This window comes from Apus apus, chromosome 25 (genome assembly GCF_020740795.1).
Source record: "Apus apus isolate bApuApu2 chromosome 25, bApuApu2.pri.cur, whole genome shotgun sequence".
Taxonomy (NCBI): Eukaryota; Metazoa; Chordata; class Aves; order Apodiformes; family Apodidae; genus Apus; species Apus apus.
Window position 1 is genome coordinate 2544635 of NC_067306.1, and position 16334 is coordinate 2560968.

At 57.5% G+C, this 16334-nt stretch overlaps 1 protein-coding gene across 1 annotated transcript; it reads left to right on the forward strand.

The window, feature by feature from the left end:
- Positions 1–393: 393 nt before the first annotated feature.
- Positions 394–8924, forward strand: NGFR (nerve growth factor receptor). The gene is made up of 6 exons (XM_051640086.1): positions 394–434; positions 1266–1525; positions 5682–6041; positions 7379–7622; positions 8309–8469; positions 8547–8924. Exons 1-6 carry the CDS (start codon positions 394–396, stop codon positions 8846–8848), a joined length of 1368 nt encoding a protein of 455 aa, XP_051496046.1. The 3' UTR covers positions 8849–8924.
- The last annotated feature ends 7410 nt before the right edge of the window (positions 8925–16334 follow it).

The following is a 16334-nucleotide window of genomic DNA, read 5'->3' on the forward strand; positions in this document are numbered from 1 at the left end:
CACAGGGAGGTGGGGAGGGGGACAAACCCCTGCCCAAGGCGAAGAGACACGCTGGAAGTCAAGGGATGGGGCAGCAGGGTGAGCTCTCAGCCCCGGCTGCCAAACCCGGCTGCAAACCCTTCCTCACTCCCAAACCCATTTCCCAGCTGTGATTCTGGGGTGCTGAGAAGCCCCCTCCCCAAAAAAAAACAAACAACAAACCCAAACCAAACACACACAGAAAACAAAACCCCACCGAACCTTCCTGCCTGCCCAGCTGGAGCGGGTTACCAGCCTGGGCTGGCGAAGCAGCAGCAGCAGGGAGGAGAGCACATGCTTTCCAGCGCAGGGTAATTGGAGCACTTTGTCATTCAGATGCCTATAATTGGCGCTCCATTGTCTCAGCCCGGCCGGATGCTGCCGGATGCTGCACAGCGAGTTCATAACGCCGCATTGTGCGAGGAGGCAGCCAACTGGCTGACGAGGCGTCCAGATGCACGGGGAGGGGAAGCTCCTCCAAGCTTTGGCTGAGTTTCTTCCCCTTTCCATCAATCAGGCTGAGTTGGATGGCAAAAGGGATGGTCCAGCCTTGGAGAACCACCTGCCTGAGAGCAGAGGGAGCAAAAGGAGTCTTGGAAGGTCTCAGGTCACCCCGAGCGTCCTGGTAGTCCTGTACCCAGGCAATGAGGCTTCCTGAGCCCCAGCAGCCCAGCCAAGGGGGGTTTGGGGGAGCAGCCATCCTGCAAATGCACCCCACACCCCATGCTGCCAAGTGCAGGGAGGCTCTGACCCCACAGCTCATGGCATATTTATGGCTTCCATATGTGATGACAGGTTTTATAAGCAGAGTCACTTACCTCCATTAGACAATAACATTGCTGAAGCCCAGGGTGCTCCCTTCAAAGTCTTCATTTCCATCCCGGGGGCTGATTTCCAGTCCCCTTGTGCAAATCTGCCACCCCAGCCCTCCAAACCCTGCCCCGGGGCAGGTGGGTCTCTCTGCCACCAGCCTGGAGGCACTGCCCTGCCTTCCCCTGGCCTGGGAAGGGCTGAACCCTTCAGGATGGCAAAGCATCCTCAGAGAGAAGCTGACTGAGGTGAGCAACAAGAACAGACAATGTTGTAACCCTGCAGAGAAGCCCACATCTTTCCCCAAAATACCCACCAGCCTGGACCTTGGAGACCAGGAATTTCCTGACATCCCTCCAGCTGTAGCAGGGGCTTCCCTGATGAGCAAATGTTGCATAAGAAAGTAATTTAACATCTTTAACGTGAGCTCCCTTTAGCCCGGACACGGGATGTCCACCCCAAAGCAGGACCCTACCTGGATGCAACGTCTCCAGCTCCCCTTGCAGGGAGATTCACCAGCAAGTGTCACCTTTTGGCCCTTGTTTTCCCTCTCAGGTACCCGCCTGGGGCTCCAAGGACGAGTGCTTGAGCAAGATGTACACGACGAGCGGGGAGTGCTGCAAAGCCTGCAACGTGGGAGAGGGGGTGGTGCAGCCCTGCGGGGTCAACCAGACTGTCTGTGAGCCCTGCCTGGACAGTGAGTACCTGCTGCCCTCCGTGGAGCACCTCAACAGGGCTGGCACAGGGGGACTGTGGGGACCATGAGCATTAGCAGGGACACCCCACATGCAGCCTCTTTCTGCCCTGGAAGTGTTGCCTGGGTATGATTTGTGCTGCTTGTTTCCACCTTTCCTTGCATGGCTCAGCTCCACCCCACACTCAGCCTTCCTGTGCCACCCACCTCCACACTGACACCAGGAGTAATTTCAGCACTTCCCCAAATCGTCTGCCCTGAAAAATCCCCACCGTGGATGCAGCATTATTCCCCTCCTGATGCCTCCCACCCAACATTTGCCTCCAAAAAAAATAAACCCCCCTTTCCCACACTGACCAGTCTCCAATCCAGCCACGAGGGGATCTCCCAGTGAGTCACCTCTGTCTCTTTAATTTTTTTTTAAACCCTGTATGAACTGCAAAATAAGGGCAAGTTTAAGAGGGGAGAAGCAAATCACACAAGCCCCCAGGAGAGAGGGGCAGGGCTTTCTCCTGGGCAGCTCCAGGCACATTGCCTATGTCAAATGCTTCATAAATGTCGGTCGGCGACGTGTGCTGGAGACCTGCTTAAATGTTTGCAGATGAGGCCCTGGCTGTTCAAACAATGCCATGATAGGCATAAGCAACCTGCCCTTCACGTTTACTGCTGCAAAGCCTTTGAAGGCCTAAGGACAAGTATTTGTAGGGAAAGCTGTGCCAGCCAGATCCCTCCAGGGTTGGGATTTGAGAGAGGGAAGGGGACAGAGCAACTGGGAGGGGGAAGGAAAGAGGAGGTAAAGTCAGGATAGGGGGGAGAAGCAGTATAAGCAGAGCCAGCACGGAGCAGTGTCAGGACAATGCTAAAAATACCCTGCTTTCCTGCAGAATCGATGAACAGCCCTTCCCCTCCCCATGCCTGGCTGTCAGGAAGGCTGAGCTCCCCTCTTCTCCCCTCCAGTTGCAGCCTCAGGGTTACTGGGCAGGGTAACCCCACCAGGCTCACTCCTCCTCATCTTGCTGAGAGGTTTCAGGGCACCCACTGAGCCATCCAGCCCTTCCTGCAGGGAACCTGGCTGAGGTGTCCTGCTCCAGCCCCAGGTGTGCAAGGCTGGAAATCCAGAGACTCCCACCCCCAGGATGCTCAGATGAGCCTATTGCACATTCCCTGCACTTGCAGGCTGGTGGGTAGCTTGTCTCCCTGATTTCTTTCTGGCAGCTGAGGGGGAAGGGAAAGGAAATTTGCACCCTCCTGCTTTATACTCCCCTCCCTGCCCCAGCTGTAACCTTTCATTTCTTTGTCAATAGCAACACGGACTAACAACCCCCAGGAGTTCATCAGCTGGGAGCTGCTGGGTGGGGGTGACCCATGGGTGCAGGTGCTGCGAGGATGCAAATGCTCCCCTCAGCTCTTCTCTGAGCCCAGAGTAGGATTTCTGGGATGGGGAGTGAAGGAGACCTGCAAACCCCATCCTCAGCCCTTGCAGGGATGGGGAAAGGGACCTTTGGGTGCCACATCCAGCAGCCCTGGGTGCTGGTCCCAGCTGAGCACCCTGCCTGCCAAGGGAGGAATGTGGGCACAGCCCCACCTCCACCCCAGGCTACCTCCGAGCCCTCACCTTGGATGTCTTCCCAATTCACCAGCCAAATTCTTTTTAGTTTCTATTTTCTTTTTGGTAAAAATTCACCACAACCAAATCACCCCCCCCCCCCCCACCATCACCCCCAGGGCTGCTCCCTGCCCTAGCCCAAATGGCCACTTGCTTTTTTAAAACTGGTGATCCTTTTCCTTCACCCTTCCCCTTGCCAGCCACCCCCTGATTGCTGCCTCATGATTTATTTATCCCCCCCCCCTCTCCCTCTCCTGCCAGCTCCCATTGCTTCGGGCAGGAGGGAGGAAGGGGAGGGGGGGGCCCTGCTTGAATCTCAGCTGTAATTGCTCAGCTCAGATACCTTGCTGCCACTGCAAATGTGCCCACTCAGCCGAATGCCTTTCCTGGCCACTTCCCCACTCTTAATGGCTCCTATCAATAATTCAGAATAATGCAAAGGATTAATGTTAATCCCAGGTTAATGGGAACTGCTCACGCCAAGGCCCGACCCGGGGCTGCTCCGCCTGGGCTCTGGCAGCCAGGCAAGGGGGCAAGCAGTGGGGCAGGGGCTGTTTGCCCACCCCTGCCAACAGCCGAGGTGGCAGCTCAGAGCGGGTTCATCCCTGGGGTCCTGCAGTTCCCAGGAGGGCACAGGGGTGGCCCCGAGGGAAGAGCAGGACCCTCAGACACAGGGAGATGTTGGGGGGGCAATGGTGCTGCTGTTGCCGCTTGGTTGAGGTGAGGTGGGAAAGCAGCTGGGATGGCGCCTCCATCCCTCTAACCCTGCCCGTTGCCGGGGTCTCGGGGCTTTTTCTTCCCCTCTGTCTGGAAAACAGCCAAAAATGAAGCCAAAAAACCAGCTGGTCCATGGCTTGGTGTCTCCTTGGCCACCCAGGGAGGCTGGAGGCCACTGGGGGTGGGAATTACCACCTCCCACCATCATCCCCGGGGAAACAGGCAGGTCACTAAAGATGAGCACGTGGCTGGGTTGCCTTCCTGAGGAGCAGAGCTGGGGGAGGGATTGTTCTCCACCTCCATGACACCTTCTCCATCAAGGAGACTCAACTTTCCCCTGGCATTTCAGACGAGGGAAGACAGGGCGTTGCAGCAGCTCAGGCTCAGGGGGGGATCGATGGGAAGCATCCGATGCAGGGACAGCAGCTGTGCCCTCCAGGATGGGAACTGACCCGGCTTCCCGGGCTAAAAATATCTTCAAACACCTTTGGGAAGAGGGAGAGGGAGCGGGGGTGGCTGGCTGGGCTGTGGGAGGAGGATTGATTTCTCCAGTAGAGTCAGTCCTGCAGGATGAAACCGGAGAGCAAGGAGCCCCGGGGTCAGAGGAGAGTCAGCAATTAGTGTTGTAACCTCCTGTTCACATCACACCCCGTGTCAGGGACACGTGGCCGAGGAGGGGGGCACAGGGCGGTGATGACTCCAGGGACCCCCTGGGCAGGATGTGGAGGTGAAAGTGTTTCGGATGGTGGGGGAGCAGGGATGGCTGTGGGATGCCCCGTGGGGACAAGGTGGAGGTTGAAAATGGGGATGGGGGCAGGGATGCTCACCCAGGGACACGGGCACCAAGTGCTGGGATGGACTCGTTGAGGGCAGCATCCAGATGGATCAAAGGTTGGATCTCCAAGGAGCTGGGAATTGCTGCCCAGGGAAGTGGTCAAGTCTCCAACCCTGGAGGTGTTTAAGAGATGTGTTGATGTGGTGCTTGGGAGCACAGTTTGAGCACTGGGCTTGGTAGGGTTGGGTTAATGGCTGGTAGGGTTGGACTCAATGATTTTAAAGGTCTTTCCCAACCAGAATGATTCTGTAACAAGAAAGTTTGGAGCTGTTCATGGGAAGTGGAGCCTGGGGGGATGCTCGGTGGCACTGGGGGGCTGCAGGGGGACACACCTCTCCTGCTGGCCATGAGGAGGGGGCAAAATCATGGAATGCTTAAGGTTGGAAGGGACCTTAAAGATCATCAAGTTCCAACCTCCCTGCATGGGCAGGGACACCTCCCACCAGCCCAGGTTGCTCCAAACCCCATCCAACCTGCCCTTCAACACCTCCAGGGAGGGGGCAGCCACAGCTTCCCTGGACAAGCTCTTCCAGGGCCTTCCTACCCTCATGGTGAAGAATTTCTTCCTGATGTCTAATTTACTTGTGATCTCAGACTATTGTAAAATACCTATTAATAAATCTCCTGGGCCATAACTCCTGGGGTTATGGAGTTAAGAGGCTTTAGGTGGCAAGAAACTTAGAAGACCTAGGGTCTGTTTGCACAAAAAAATTTAATATTTACTTTAGTAGTAAATATTTATGAAGTTAATGAATATTAATAATTAGCATTATCAGCAGCAGTATAAAGAGTAGTTAATCATATAATGTCAAAAGTTAATTTTAGAGTGAAAGAAATAACAGTAAGAGGAGCAGTGTGAAAGGGGAGCTGGTCCCAGCCAGCAGCCACTTCACAAGCCCATCTCCCCAGCCTGGCCCCGTTTGGGGATGGGGACCCAAGTGTCCCCGGGGCTGGGGACACAGCGGTGGGACCCGCTCACCCCCTCCTCTGTCCCCTGCCAGGCGTCACCTACTCGGACACGCTGAGCGCCACGGAGCCCTGCAAGCCCTGCACGCAGTGCGTGGGGCTGCAGAGCATGTCTGCCCCCTGCGTGGAGTCGGACGACGCCGTCTGCCGCTGCGCCTACGGCTACTACCAGGACGAGGCCAGCGGGAGCTGCCAGGAGTGCCGGGTGTGCCAGGTGGGCTTCGGCCTCATGTTCCCCTGCCGGGACACCCAGGACACGGTCTGCGAGGAGTGTCCCGAGGGCACCTTCTCCAGCGAAGCCAACTTCGTGGACCCCTGCCTGCCCTGCACCACCTGCGAGGACAACGAGGTGCTGGTCAAGGAGTGCACGGCCACCTCGGACGCCGAGTGCAGAGGTAACGGCGCCTTGTCGGGATGGCTGGGGCTCCTGTCATTCTTCCTGCCTCAGTTCCCCTTTGCTCGGAGGAGAGGACCCCGGGCGAGCACTTGGCTTTGCCCTCGTCTCCCTTGTCCATCCCCAGAGCCTGCCCAGCCCTTTTCAGGGCCCTCCTTTTGGTGTCCAAGGACACCGAGTGGAGCCAAGAGGTTCACCAGTCTCAGATGCCATGCTCACCACCACCCTGCCTTCAACCAGGGGGAACCTGGCAGCTGATGGGAATTCACCCCCCTTAAGAGCCAGGGGAAAGCTGGTCCTGCAGCCCAGGAGAGTTCTGTACCCGAGGGAAAGGGGAGACCATCTCTCCTGGGAGCAGCCCCCCACCACGCCAGCCCTCACCCCCATCCCTCCGTGGCACCAGCAGCACAGTTCCCTGACCCCGAGCCCAGCCAGGGAGAAAAGATCTTTGTCCTGGCCACCACTGAGTCACAGCGCAGGGGCAGCCAGCACAGCTCCCGGGAAAGGGTTGAGTAAATGGAGCCAGAAGTCAGGGAAGCACAGGGCCAGCTTTGTCAGCCCCCGCCGGCCGTGGCAGCGCCAGCCCGAAGGGCAGCGGGGTCTGTTTGGGGGGACACAAGGTGCCAGCTCCCTGCCCTGCCACCTGCTCCGTCCCTGGGGGACACGGCACAGCCCCTGGAGAGGGGCACGGGGGGAGTTGGGAGGAGGCAAGCAGCCAGGGAGGGGCCAGGAGAGCGTTTTCCCGGGACAAGATGAGACAGATCTGCTGGATCGGCGGGACACGCCTGGGTGCGGCGGGAACAGGGTGACTCCCAAGTGGGGCCGGGCTGGGGGGCACAGGCAGGGGCCAGGAAAGGGACAAACCCAGGTTTGGGGGTGGCTTGCACAGGTCCCAGGGCAGATGTGACGTGGGTGGGAGGCAGCTCGGACCATGTCTCAGGGCTTTGGTGCCTGGGATGGGAGCCCAGGGCTGGGTCTGCAGCTTGAAGGTTGTGGGAAGAGCTGCAGGACTCAAGCAGCCCCCCGTGCTGGCAAAGCAGAATCTACCACATCCATGTCCAGCCACCACCAGGCACCATCAGGTGTTGGGGTTGAGGATGGCTTCATCTTGTCCTGGGGACCAGGCAGGGCAGTGCTGTCTGGAGCCAGGGGACAAGGTGGGTTGCAAGGACAAGGGGATGGGGCAGAGCTGGCACCTCCACAAGCCCCACAGCCTTTGGAAGAAGTTCCTTGCAGAGACCGTTGTCCCTGCACCAGCTCACTGCCACAGCCCCTTACAAAGCACACCAGCTGCGTGGCTAATTACCCTCCCTTCTTCCCCCCCCATCTGCCTGGCAGACCTTCACCCTCGCTGGACAACACACACACCATCTCTGGTGGGCTCTGACAGCCCCGAGCCCATCACCAGGGACCCCCTCAACACCGACGTGGTGCCCAGCACCCTGGCAGACACTGTCACCACCATCATGGGCAGCTCCCAGCCCGTCGTCAGCCGCGGCACGGCCGACAACCTCATCCCTGTCTACTGCTCCATCCTGGCAGCCGTGGTGGTGGGGCTGGTGGCCTACATTGCTTTCAAAAGGTGAGGGGACACACACACACACACACACCCCCCGAGGTAACACCACAGCAGAGGATTTGGGTAGGGGGAAACAGGCTGTGCCCCCACCCCCTTGGAGATCCTGCATCCGGAGCCGTCACCAACAAGGGGAGGGGGGGAAGGGTGGGTGGGTTGGGTGGATTTCAAGAAATGCCTGAGAAATGAGGTGGTGAAGGGTGGAAGAGGGAGATGGCAGCGGGGTGGGGGAGCCCTCGCTGCAATCCCTGGTCCCTGCTCGTTCTGGCACGCCCCGGGCAGCCATCGTGGCTGATCAGGCTCAGCGGCTCATCCCTGGGATTGCACCTGGCCCCGGGCAGGCCAGGGCTGGCTCAGCATCTCCCCAAGCACCCCAAGGGTGTGGGGGGGCACCCACAGGCAGCCCCGGGAACCCCTGCAAGCTCTGGCAGCACAGCTGTGATTTCTGTAGCAGCTCCGTGGAGGAGGGAACCCTGCCCGGCTCTCTTGCAAAATTCAGGAGCTTGGCACACTCAGCAGCTGGGAATGCTGATCTCCATGGATCCAGCTGCCACGTGGGGAGGTTGAGGCTGCACGAGAAATGCTTCTTCCTGGGAAAAGTGGCCCTAAGAAAAGGGGACGAAGCAGCACGCCTGCTCTCAGCCTGGGGGATGTCACCTCCGGCTGCCACCTCCCCTCTGCTCTCCCTGCAGGTGGAACAACTGCAAACAGAACAAGCAAGGGGCCAACAACCGCCCGGTGAACCAGACACCTTCACCCGAGGGGGAGAAGCTGCACAGTGACAGTGGCATCTCGGTGGACAGCCAGAGCCTGCACGACCAGCAGCCACCCAGCCAGAGCACCCAGGGGCCAGGTAGGGCCGGCTGGCTGCTGCAGGGTGGGCAAGGGGCAGCCCAGAGGGTGGGCTTAACACCTCTTCCTCCTTCCCAGCACCCAAGGGAGATGGGAACCTCTACACCAACCTGCCAGCCAGCAAGCAGGAGGAGGTGGAGAAGCTGCTGGGCAGCTCCGTCGAGGAGACGTGGAGGCAGCTGGCTGGGGAGCTGGGCTACAAAGAAGATCTCATAGACTCCTTCACCCGGGAGGAATCTCCTGCCCGGGCTCTCCTGGCTGACTGGTCCTCCAAGGACACGGCCACCCTGGATGTCCTGCTGGCCGCCCTGCGCAAGATCCAGCGCGGGGACATCGCCGAGAGCTTGTACAGCGAGTCCACGGCCACCTCCCCCGTCTGAAGGGTGGCCCGGGGTGGCCCCCCTGGGTCCCCCTTCCCCTTCACCCCCTCGCCTCTCCCGTCCCTGGCACCGAGAGCCCTGCAGGGGAGGGTGGGCAGGAAGCGGGGGCTCCCCAGGTCCCCCCGGTTCCCGGTCCTGTATGCACTGAGCTCCCGGCTTGGGTATCACCCCCTCCCCACGCCTGCCCCCAGCAGCCCCTGAGCAGGGTGGGTGCAGGGCTCAGTGCCACCCAAAGCCCACCTGCTGCTGGGGGGTCCTCGGCAGCCCCACCAGGACGGACAGACAGACGCAGGGATCAGCACCTCTCAGTCCTCTCTCCCTTCCAGCTTCTTCTCCTTCCTCCTCGAGGCTCTAGTTCTTCTCTTGCTCCCACCCTTCCTCCTTGGCCCTCCCTGCCACTGTCTCCTGCTCCCCTCCAACACCCTAAAAAAATCCAGCTGCTTCCCCCAAATCTGCAGGCTCAGGGCAGGACTGGGCTGGGCAGAGAGAGAACTGGAGTTGCTGTACTGGGAGCTGGGGAGGGGGCTGGTCCTACAGCTGGGCTGTGCCAAGGGGGTGGGCGAGCTGGGGGAAAGGACTTGGCTTCCAGCAGCCCAACCCACACTGTGAAATTTTTGGGGTGCAGCCCCTCCCCTGCATGCTCCCCAGGGCTGCCAGCAGCTGGTGAGGAGTGGCTGGGACCACCCAAATGCTGGGGACCAGGTGTCCGGGTGCCACCACCTCCCCAGTGCTGGAGCTCCAGGGGGAACTCTGGAGGTCTCAAGGGCTGAAGAAGTGCCTGCCCGCAGTGGGGACACGGCAAAAGGGCTCTGCTTGTCCTTGTCCCAGTGTCCCCACACTGCACCAACCCAGGAGCAAAGCCACCCTGCCACCATGGCACTGTCCCTGCTCACCCTCAGACCTGGCCGGGGCTGGAGGTCCCCACAACCTGCTTGTAAGGGCTCCTTCTCCTCCAGCACTGTGAAGAGGGGCTCAGAAGCACCCCTGCCAACTCCCCTGCGGGCTCTTCACCTCCACCTGGGTGCAGAGTGAGTGCTGCTCACCCTTGGTGCACCAGCTGCCTCCCCATGGACAACCTTGGGTGGCCCCAGCACCTCCTGCAACCCTGGGGAGAAGACATCACCCAGCACCTCCATGCCTCCAGAGCTATAAGTACATTTCCTTGCCATATCAGCTCCTCACCCAGCACCCAGCTCACCCAAGGGTGATGGCTGGAGAGCAGCACTGGGTGGCTGAGCACCCCGTTCCCCCCAGGAGCTGCCACCATAGTCCTGGAGGGACGTTCCCCAACTCAGCTACAGCTTTGACATCTCACTTGCCTGGAGCACCACGAGCTGTTTGCAGAGGCAGGACCACAAGGCGAGGTGGTGCTCAGCACCAGGACCACATCCCTCTGCAGCTCTGGACTCCCCCTTCGCCTCTGGATTCAGCCAGAAACTTTTTCCTGCAGGCAGAAGGTGATTTTCCTCCCCTCTTTCTGGAGAGAAGCAAGACTTGTAAATAATATTGTGTCATTTTACTAACTGCTCCATGTTCCTACATCTGGGGGGGGGTGATGGTGCCCACCCTGGATCCTCTGCTCTTCCTCTCAATTTGGGGGTCCAAGCCTTCGGTCCCACCTCGTTTCTGGCCTTAAAGACTCAAGGGGGATGCAGATGCACACCCCAAAATCACTGCAGCAGGTCCAGGAGGAACCTGGGAACACGGAGGGATTTGGCTGTTCCCAGTGGAGCTGCTGGGAGGAAGAGCTCAGCACTTCCCAAGGGACTGGAGCCTGTGTCACTAGGATTGGAGTGCCCAGGTCCTTCAAAAGCTTTTGGGAATTTTGCCTCCTGTGCTGCAGAGGTGGAATCTGGATCTCCAGGACGGGATATTTGATGCCTCCTGCTCTAGTGCAATGAAAGAGCAAAGATCCCTGTGGAGGAGCAACTTTGGCCACTGGCTGCCCAGGCCAAACCCCTTGGTTAGAAACACTTGGCCTTGACAGGGCTGCAAATCCAACATCCAACTCCTGAACCAATCCCATCACTAAAATCCAAGGAAACTGCCCCAAATTTGCAACCCCACTTGCAGTGGGCAACTCCAGCTTGCAAACCTCTACCTGGGCCTCCAGCTCCTGCCAAACCAAACCATCCACAGGGATCCTTTTGGATAACTTTAAATGTTGGTTATTGTCAGGTTGTTCCCATCAGTCTTTTGGGTTTTTTTGGGGAAGTGACTCAAATACAAACTAAGGGCAACAGGAATAAAGTGGCCAGCTGAAAAGCAAACCAAACTGCCCCCTTCAGCCTGACAAGCCAACCTGGCTGGACCTTTCCAGCTGGGAATTGTTTTTTTCTTCAGGACAATATTGCTACGGTCTCAGGTTTCAATTGCCAGAGTAAAGGGATTTCCTCAGGGCTGAGGAGAACGGAGACAAACTCAGCATCCAAAGAGAAGCCAGGGGATGCCTCAAATCCCTGGGTGCAGGAAATGAAGGAAAATTCAAAGTAAAAAAAACAAAAACAAACAAAAAAGGAGGGAAAACCAAGCCAAAGTTAGTGCTCGTCGGTACGTTGTGTGTCCTTTTCTAACGTTTCTGTTGTGTGAAGAAGGTGTGTTTCTCCACTCCCCCCTGTCATAGCAGTGTTGATTGATTAGGAAGTCTCACGGTGAAGAAATAACCGTCGTAGAAGGAAGTTTGGGGGCTTTGTGGGTGGGGTGTGAGCAGCATGAGGTGGGGGGCGAGGGGTCACTGTCCTGTGTAGCTGTTGGATGCCAATAAAGAGCATCACTACGTTGGTGTGTGCTTGGTTTGTGACTCCGTGGTTGGAAAGATGGCCTGAAGCCTTCAAGGGTGGGTTTTCCTTCCTTCCTTCCTTCCTTCCTTCCTTCCTTCCTTCCTTCCTTCCTTCCTTCCTTCCTTCCTTCCTTCCTTCCTTCCTTCCTTCCTTCCTTCCTTCCTTCCTTCCTTCCTTCCTTCCTTCCTTCCTTCCTTCCTTCCTTCCTTCCTTCCTTCCTTCCTCTCTCCCTCTCTCCCTCCCTTCCTTCCTCTCTTCCTTCTTCTCTTCCTCTCTTCCTCTCTCCCTCCCTTCCTTCCTCTCTTCCTTCCTTCCTTCTTCACTTCCTTTCTTCCTCTCTCCCTCCCTTCCTTCCTCTCTTCCTTCCTCCCTTCCTCTCTCCCTCCCTTCCTTCCTCTCTTCCTTCCTCCCTTCCTCTCTCCCTCCCTTCCTTCCTCTCTTCCTTCTTCTCTTCCTCTCTTCCTCTCTCCCTCCCTTCCTTCCTCCCTCCCTCCCTTCCTTCCTCCCTCCCTCCCTTCCTCCCTCCCTCCCTCCCTTCCTCCCTCCCTCCCTTCCTTCCTTCCTCCCATCCCATCCCATCCCATCCCATCCCATCCCATCCCATCCTCCTATTTTAGCCTTATACATGGTAGGAATGTGAAGTCTGAGCTTATCTGGTTGGGGGAGGATTTTCTTGGGAGACTCAGCTCTCGGCCAGGAACACGGCGTCGGGAGCTTGGCAGGAGTCATCCCAGCTGGGGACAGAGGTTGCACAAGGGGATGTGGTGCTGGGAAGCATCCCAGCTCCTGGGATCATCCCCCACAATGCTCCTGATGTGCTTCCTGGGATAGCACCCCAGGAGAGACCTTCTGTGCTGGGGAAAAAACCCAGGAAGGGAGGGTAGCTTCTTCCTCCTGCCCCCCCAAGTTCCTTCAACTGCTGTAGAAGAACATTAAAAAGCTCAAATCCCCTTATTTTGAAGCATTTCCTGTTTGGGGCACAAGGTCCCTGTTTCTGCACCCTGGTGCTGCCCTCAGCACCCCAAGGTGCAGGATCAACCTCCCAAACCCCAAAAAGAACCTCCAGATGCAGGGAGATTTACTCAGGTGAGGACAAGTCCAGGAAGGGCTTGGAGGGCTCAGACAAAGAGTGGATTTCTGATGCTAAATTGTCACAAGGGGAACCCAATTTGAGGGGAAAAGCCCCCCGGAACAGTGACAGGTGAAGCTTCCCTCAAAGCAGAGGTTGGCTCTTGTCCCGAGGAGCTTCTGATGGCTCCGAGGAGGGTCCATGTCCTCAGGGACACGTGAGGGACCTGGTGCTGAAGGTGCTTCACACAGGATTTTGCCTGTGGGTTTGCACACAGAAGTATTTACACATCACAGCTTGTAAGAGACTGAAATAGGATGCTCAAATGTAGCTGCTTTTATTTCAGGCCAGCCTGGGTCCCTCCAAGCAGGAAACATAATGAGGACCAGGAGTGTGCACACACAGGAGGAGCGTTCCCTATTTTTTTTTCCAGGCTCCTGCACAGCAGTGAGAATAAAGAAGGGAAAAGAACTGCAATCAATCCATTAGGGTTAATCTGCTTCCTCTTGATCCTCAGCCTCCCTTGGGAAGCTGGGATGGAGAAGAGGAGCAGAGCTGGGCAGTGAGGATGAGCTGAAGGGTTCCTACCTGCAGCACCCAGGAAGGGACCTGGAAGGGTGGGAATGAGCATCTTCTCCCCCCTCCCCATCACACCCCCCCCCCCCCATCCCAGACTGGGAGGAGAGGGAAAGAAGGAGCTTTGGGAGGTGATCTTCATGTGTGGGATCAGCTGCACTAGATGGTCCTTGGGAGAACAACCTGATTTATGGTCAGTGCAGGAGAAGGAGGGGAATAAAGAGCAATAAGATCTGGAAAAGAGGCTGATGTTTGCTGAAGAGCAGAGCTGAGGAAAGGGCCCTGGAAAACTTCCTTCCCCTTCCTTATGGGAGCCTGGGGAGGGAGAGAGTGGCCTCCTGCTTCATCTGGAATCTGCTGTAAGGAGCTCTGGAGGGGCTCCCCCAGGCTGGGGGGTGGGAGTTGGAAGGGGGACAGCCTGGAGCATGAGGACAGACCCCTGCTGGACCCACACACCCGCTCTGGCCACTGTCACCTCCAGCAAAGAGCCACCAATTTGCTAAAGCCCTCACCACCCCCAGCAGGAGGTCTCAGACCAACTCACCAGTCAGCAAGAAAAAGGAAAAATACATTAAAAAAAAAAAAAAAAAAGCACAACAAACCCCACGATGCACTGAGAAGGTTTTGGTTCACCTTTGGGGAGCTGGAACCTTCCCTTCATGGAGGGATAAAGCTGGGAACAGCAAGGGCTTTGCAAGGGAACCAGCAGCTCACAGTGCCCAACTGCAGCTCTCAAACTCAAATCCCACCTGGATTTCTGCCCCATCCCTGTCTGCCTCCAGAAGAGAGTCAAGAAAGCATTCTTGCAGGTTCTCCTGGTGATGTGGCCTGGATTTAGGGGGACAGCTGGCTGCAGGGAGGGGGGATTTGGAGATGCTTCACTCCCAAACCCCGTGGAGACGACCCTGATCCACAAGCAGCCCCCTGGTACCTGCCCTGAGCCAGACACGGGGGCAGCACCAGCAGCCCCATCTCCCCCCTCTGCTCCCCCCAGGCAAAATCTGCCTCCCATATGCTGGTGAGAGCCACATTCCCAGATAATGGAAAGCAGGTCAGGAGCAAAGCCAGGAGCCTTGGGGAGGTGGCCACGAGCCAGGGAGGGGAACAGCCCTTCCCTGAGGTTGCCGTGTGGGCACAAGGGCTGCTCGGAGCCCCGTGGGGTGGAGGTGGGAGGTAACAGCCCCCAGGAGAGCAGCAGGGCAGTGATTCTCAGTTCACCTGCTCCTGGCTCTTCTCCTTTTCCAGCCCCACGGCCCAGACCAGGAGCTAGGGCTGAACCAGGATTGGGAGGTGCTGGTTTAACCCAGTAACACTTCCCTGCTGACCAGGCTCTGGGAAAACCTGCTTGGTCCAAACCCTGAGTAACTTTGGATGCTCTTGCAGCACCCAGGAGCTCGAGCAGAAACCAGGGCTGTGCTTGGGGCAGGATAAACCAAGCTCAGCATCAACCTGGCCCAGGCTCAGGATAAACCTTGCCCAAAAGGCAAGGGGACAAGCCAGAGGGTGAGGAAAGGGCAGAGGCCACACATCCAGGTGCCTGGCAAGGCAGGGCAGGGGTGAGAAGAAAGGTCCCTGCATCTCAGGGTGTCCCCACACCTCGATGTGGGGTAGGGGACACAGAGGAGTGGGACACAGGTGTCCTGGCACAGGTTGTCATGGGACAAGTATGCCTGAGCAGTGCCAGAGCCAACCCCTGCAGCCACCTCACTCAAAGCCACCCCTAATTCATGCATCTGAGAGAGATCACACCTCACTTACCTGGGACAGAGGGACAGCTCTGCCACCACCAGCAGGGACAGGCAGGGGAGGAGAGGGAAGGGAAAACCCTGCCCTTCCTCCTCCTTTTCTTCTACTTCTCCTTCCTCTTCTTCTTCCTCCTCCCCCCCCCCCAGGTCTCCCCCAGGTGAAGCTGCTTCACCAGAGCTGGGTGCAACCCCTGAGAGCTGCTGCTGGGGCTTTGCTTTAATGGGTGGGACCTCCTTGGGTGGAGCAGGGAGAGGTCAAGCAGCCCCAAATGGTTGCATCTGTTGGGGGGGGGGGGAAGATAGCGAGGGGAACAATGTGAGAGGGGACACAGTGGCCAGGACAAGGCAGTGGGTGTGTGTCCCCCCACCCCAAGCACCTGCAATTCCTGTCACTGCTACTAAATCATCTCAGCAAGACCCAGCACAGCGGGTCTGGCACAGGGGGATGAGATGTTGCCCCAAATATACTGAGAAAACTCATCTCCAACAGCAACACAAGAATGAGGGTGCAAAGGGAACCCCAAAAGAACACCTCCCCCCCCCCCCCCCCAGCTAGGTGAGCTGCAGGATAAATGAGGGAAAACACTCAGGGTTTCCCTCCAAGCATCACTCTCAGATGCAAAGTGCCACCAGGCAGGCTCCTGTGGAGGGCTTGGCTTCATCTGAAGCTGAAAAGAAGCCACCTGGGTCTGGAGCTGTGGGTTTGTTCTTGAAAAGAGACATCAAACTGCCAGCTGGGAGCAGCAGGAGTGGCCAGTTCCCCCCATGGAGACGTCAGAGCAGCTCCCTGAGAGTCCACCCTGCTCCCATGAAGGGCTTCAGGTCCTGCACAGCCCTGTGGTGCTGAGCAATTGAGTAGGAAACTTGCCAAAGGCTCATTTTCCTGCTCTTTTAATGATTTCCTTTCTTTGAATATGAAAGGGGAAGGGGGAATGATTTTGAGAGGCTGGGAGAAAGTGGTCGGGTTGGTTTCCTTCCAAACGCAGCTGAAGACAAAATCACTGAGAGCAGGAAAAAGCCTCCAAGGGGTCTGGAAGAATCGACTTTCTCCTGTTTCCAAGGGAGGATGGGGCAGATGTGGGACATTTTCATTCCCAGGCACACCAGAGATGGGTTTCAGCCAGGACACTGCTGCTTCAGAGGAGGCTTCCAGGGTCCTTTGCTCCCTTTGTCAACATGTAAACCTTGTCTTGGGAAACCTGCTCCACTTGGGAGCAAAACCAAGCTGAGAAGGATGGTAAAGAGGTTTTAATTCCCTTGAAAGGTGAAAAAAAACCCCCCATGCAATTCCTCCCAGTTCATCAGTTCCCCTTGGC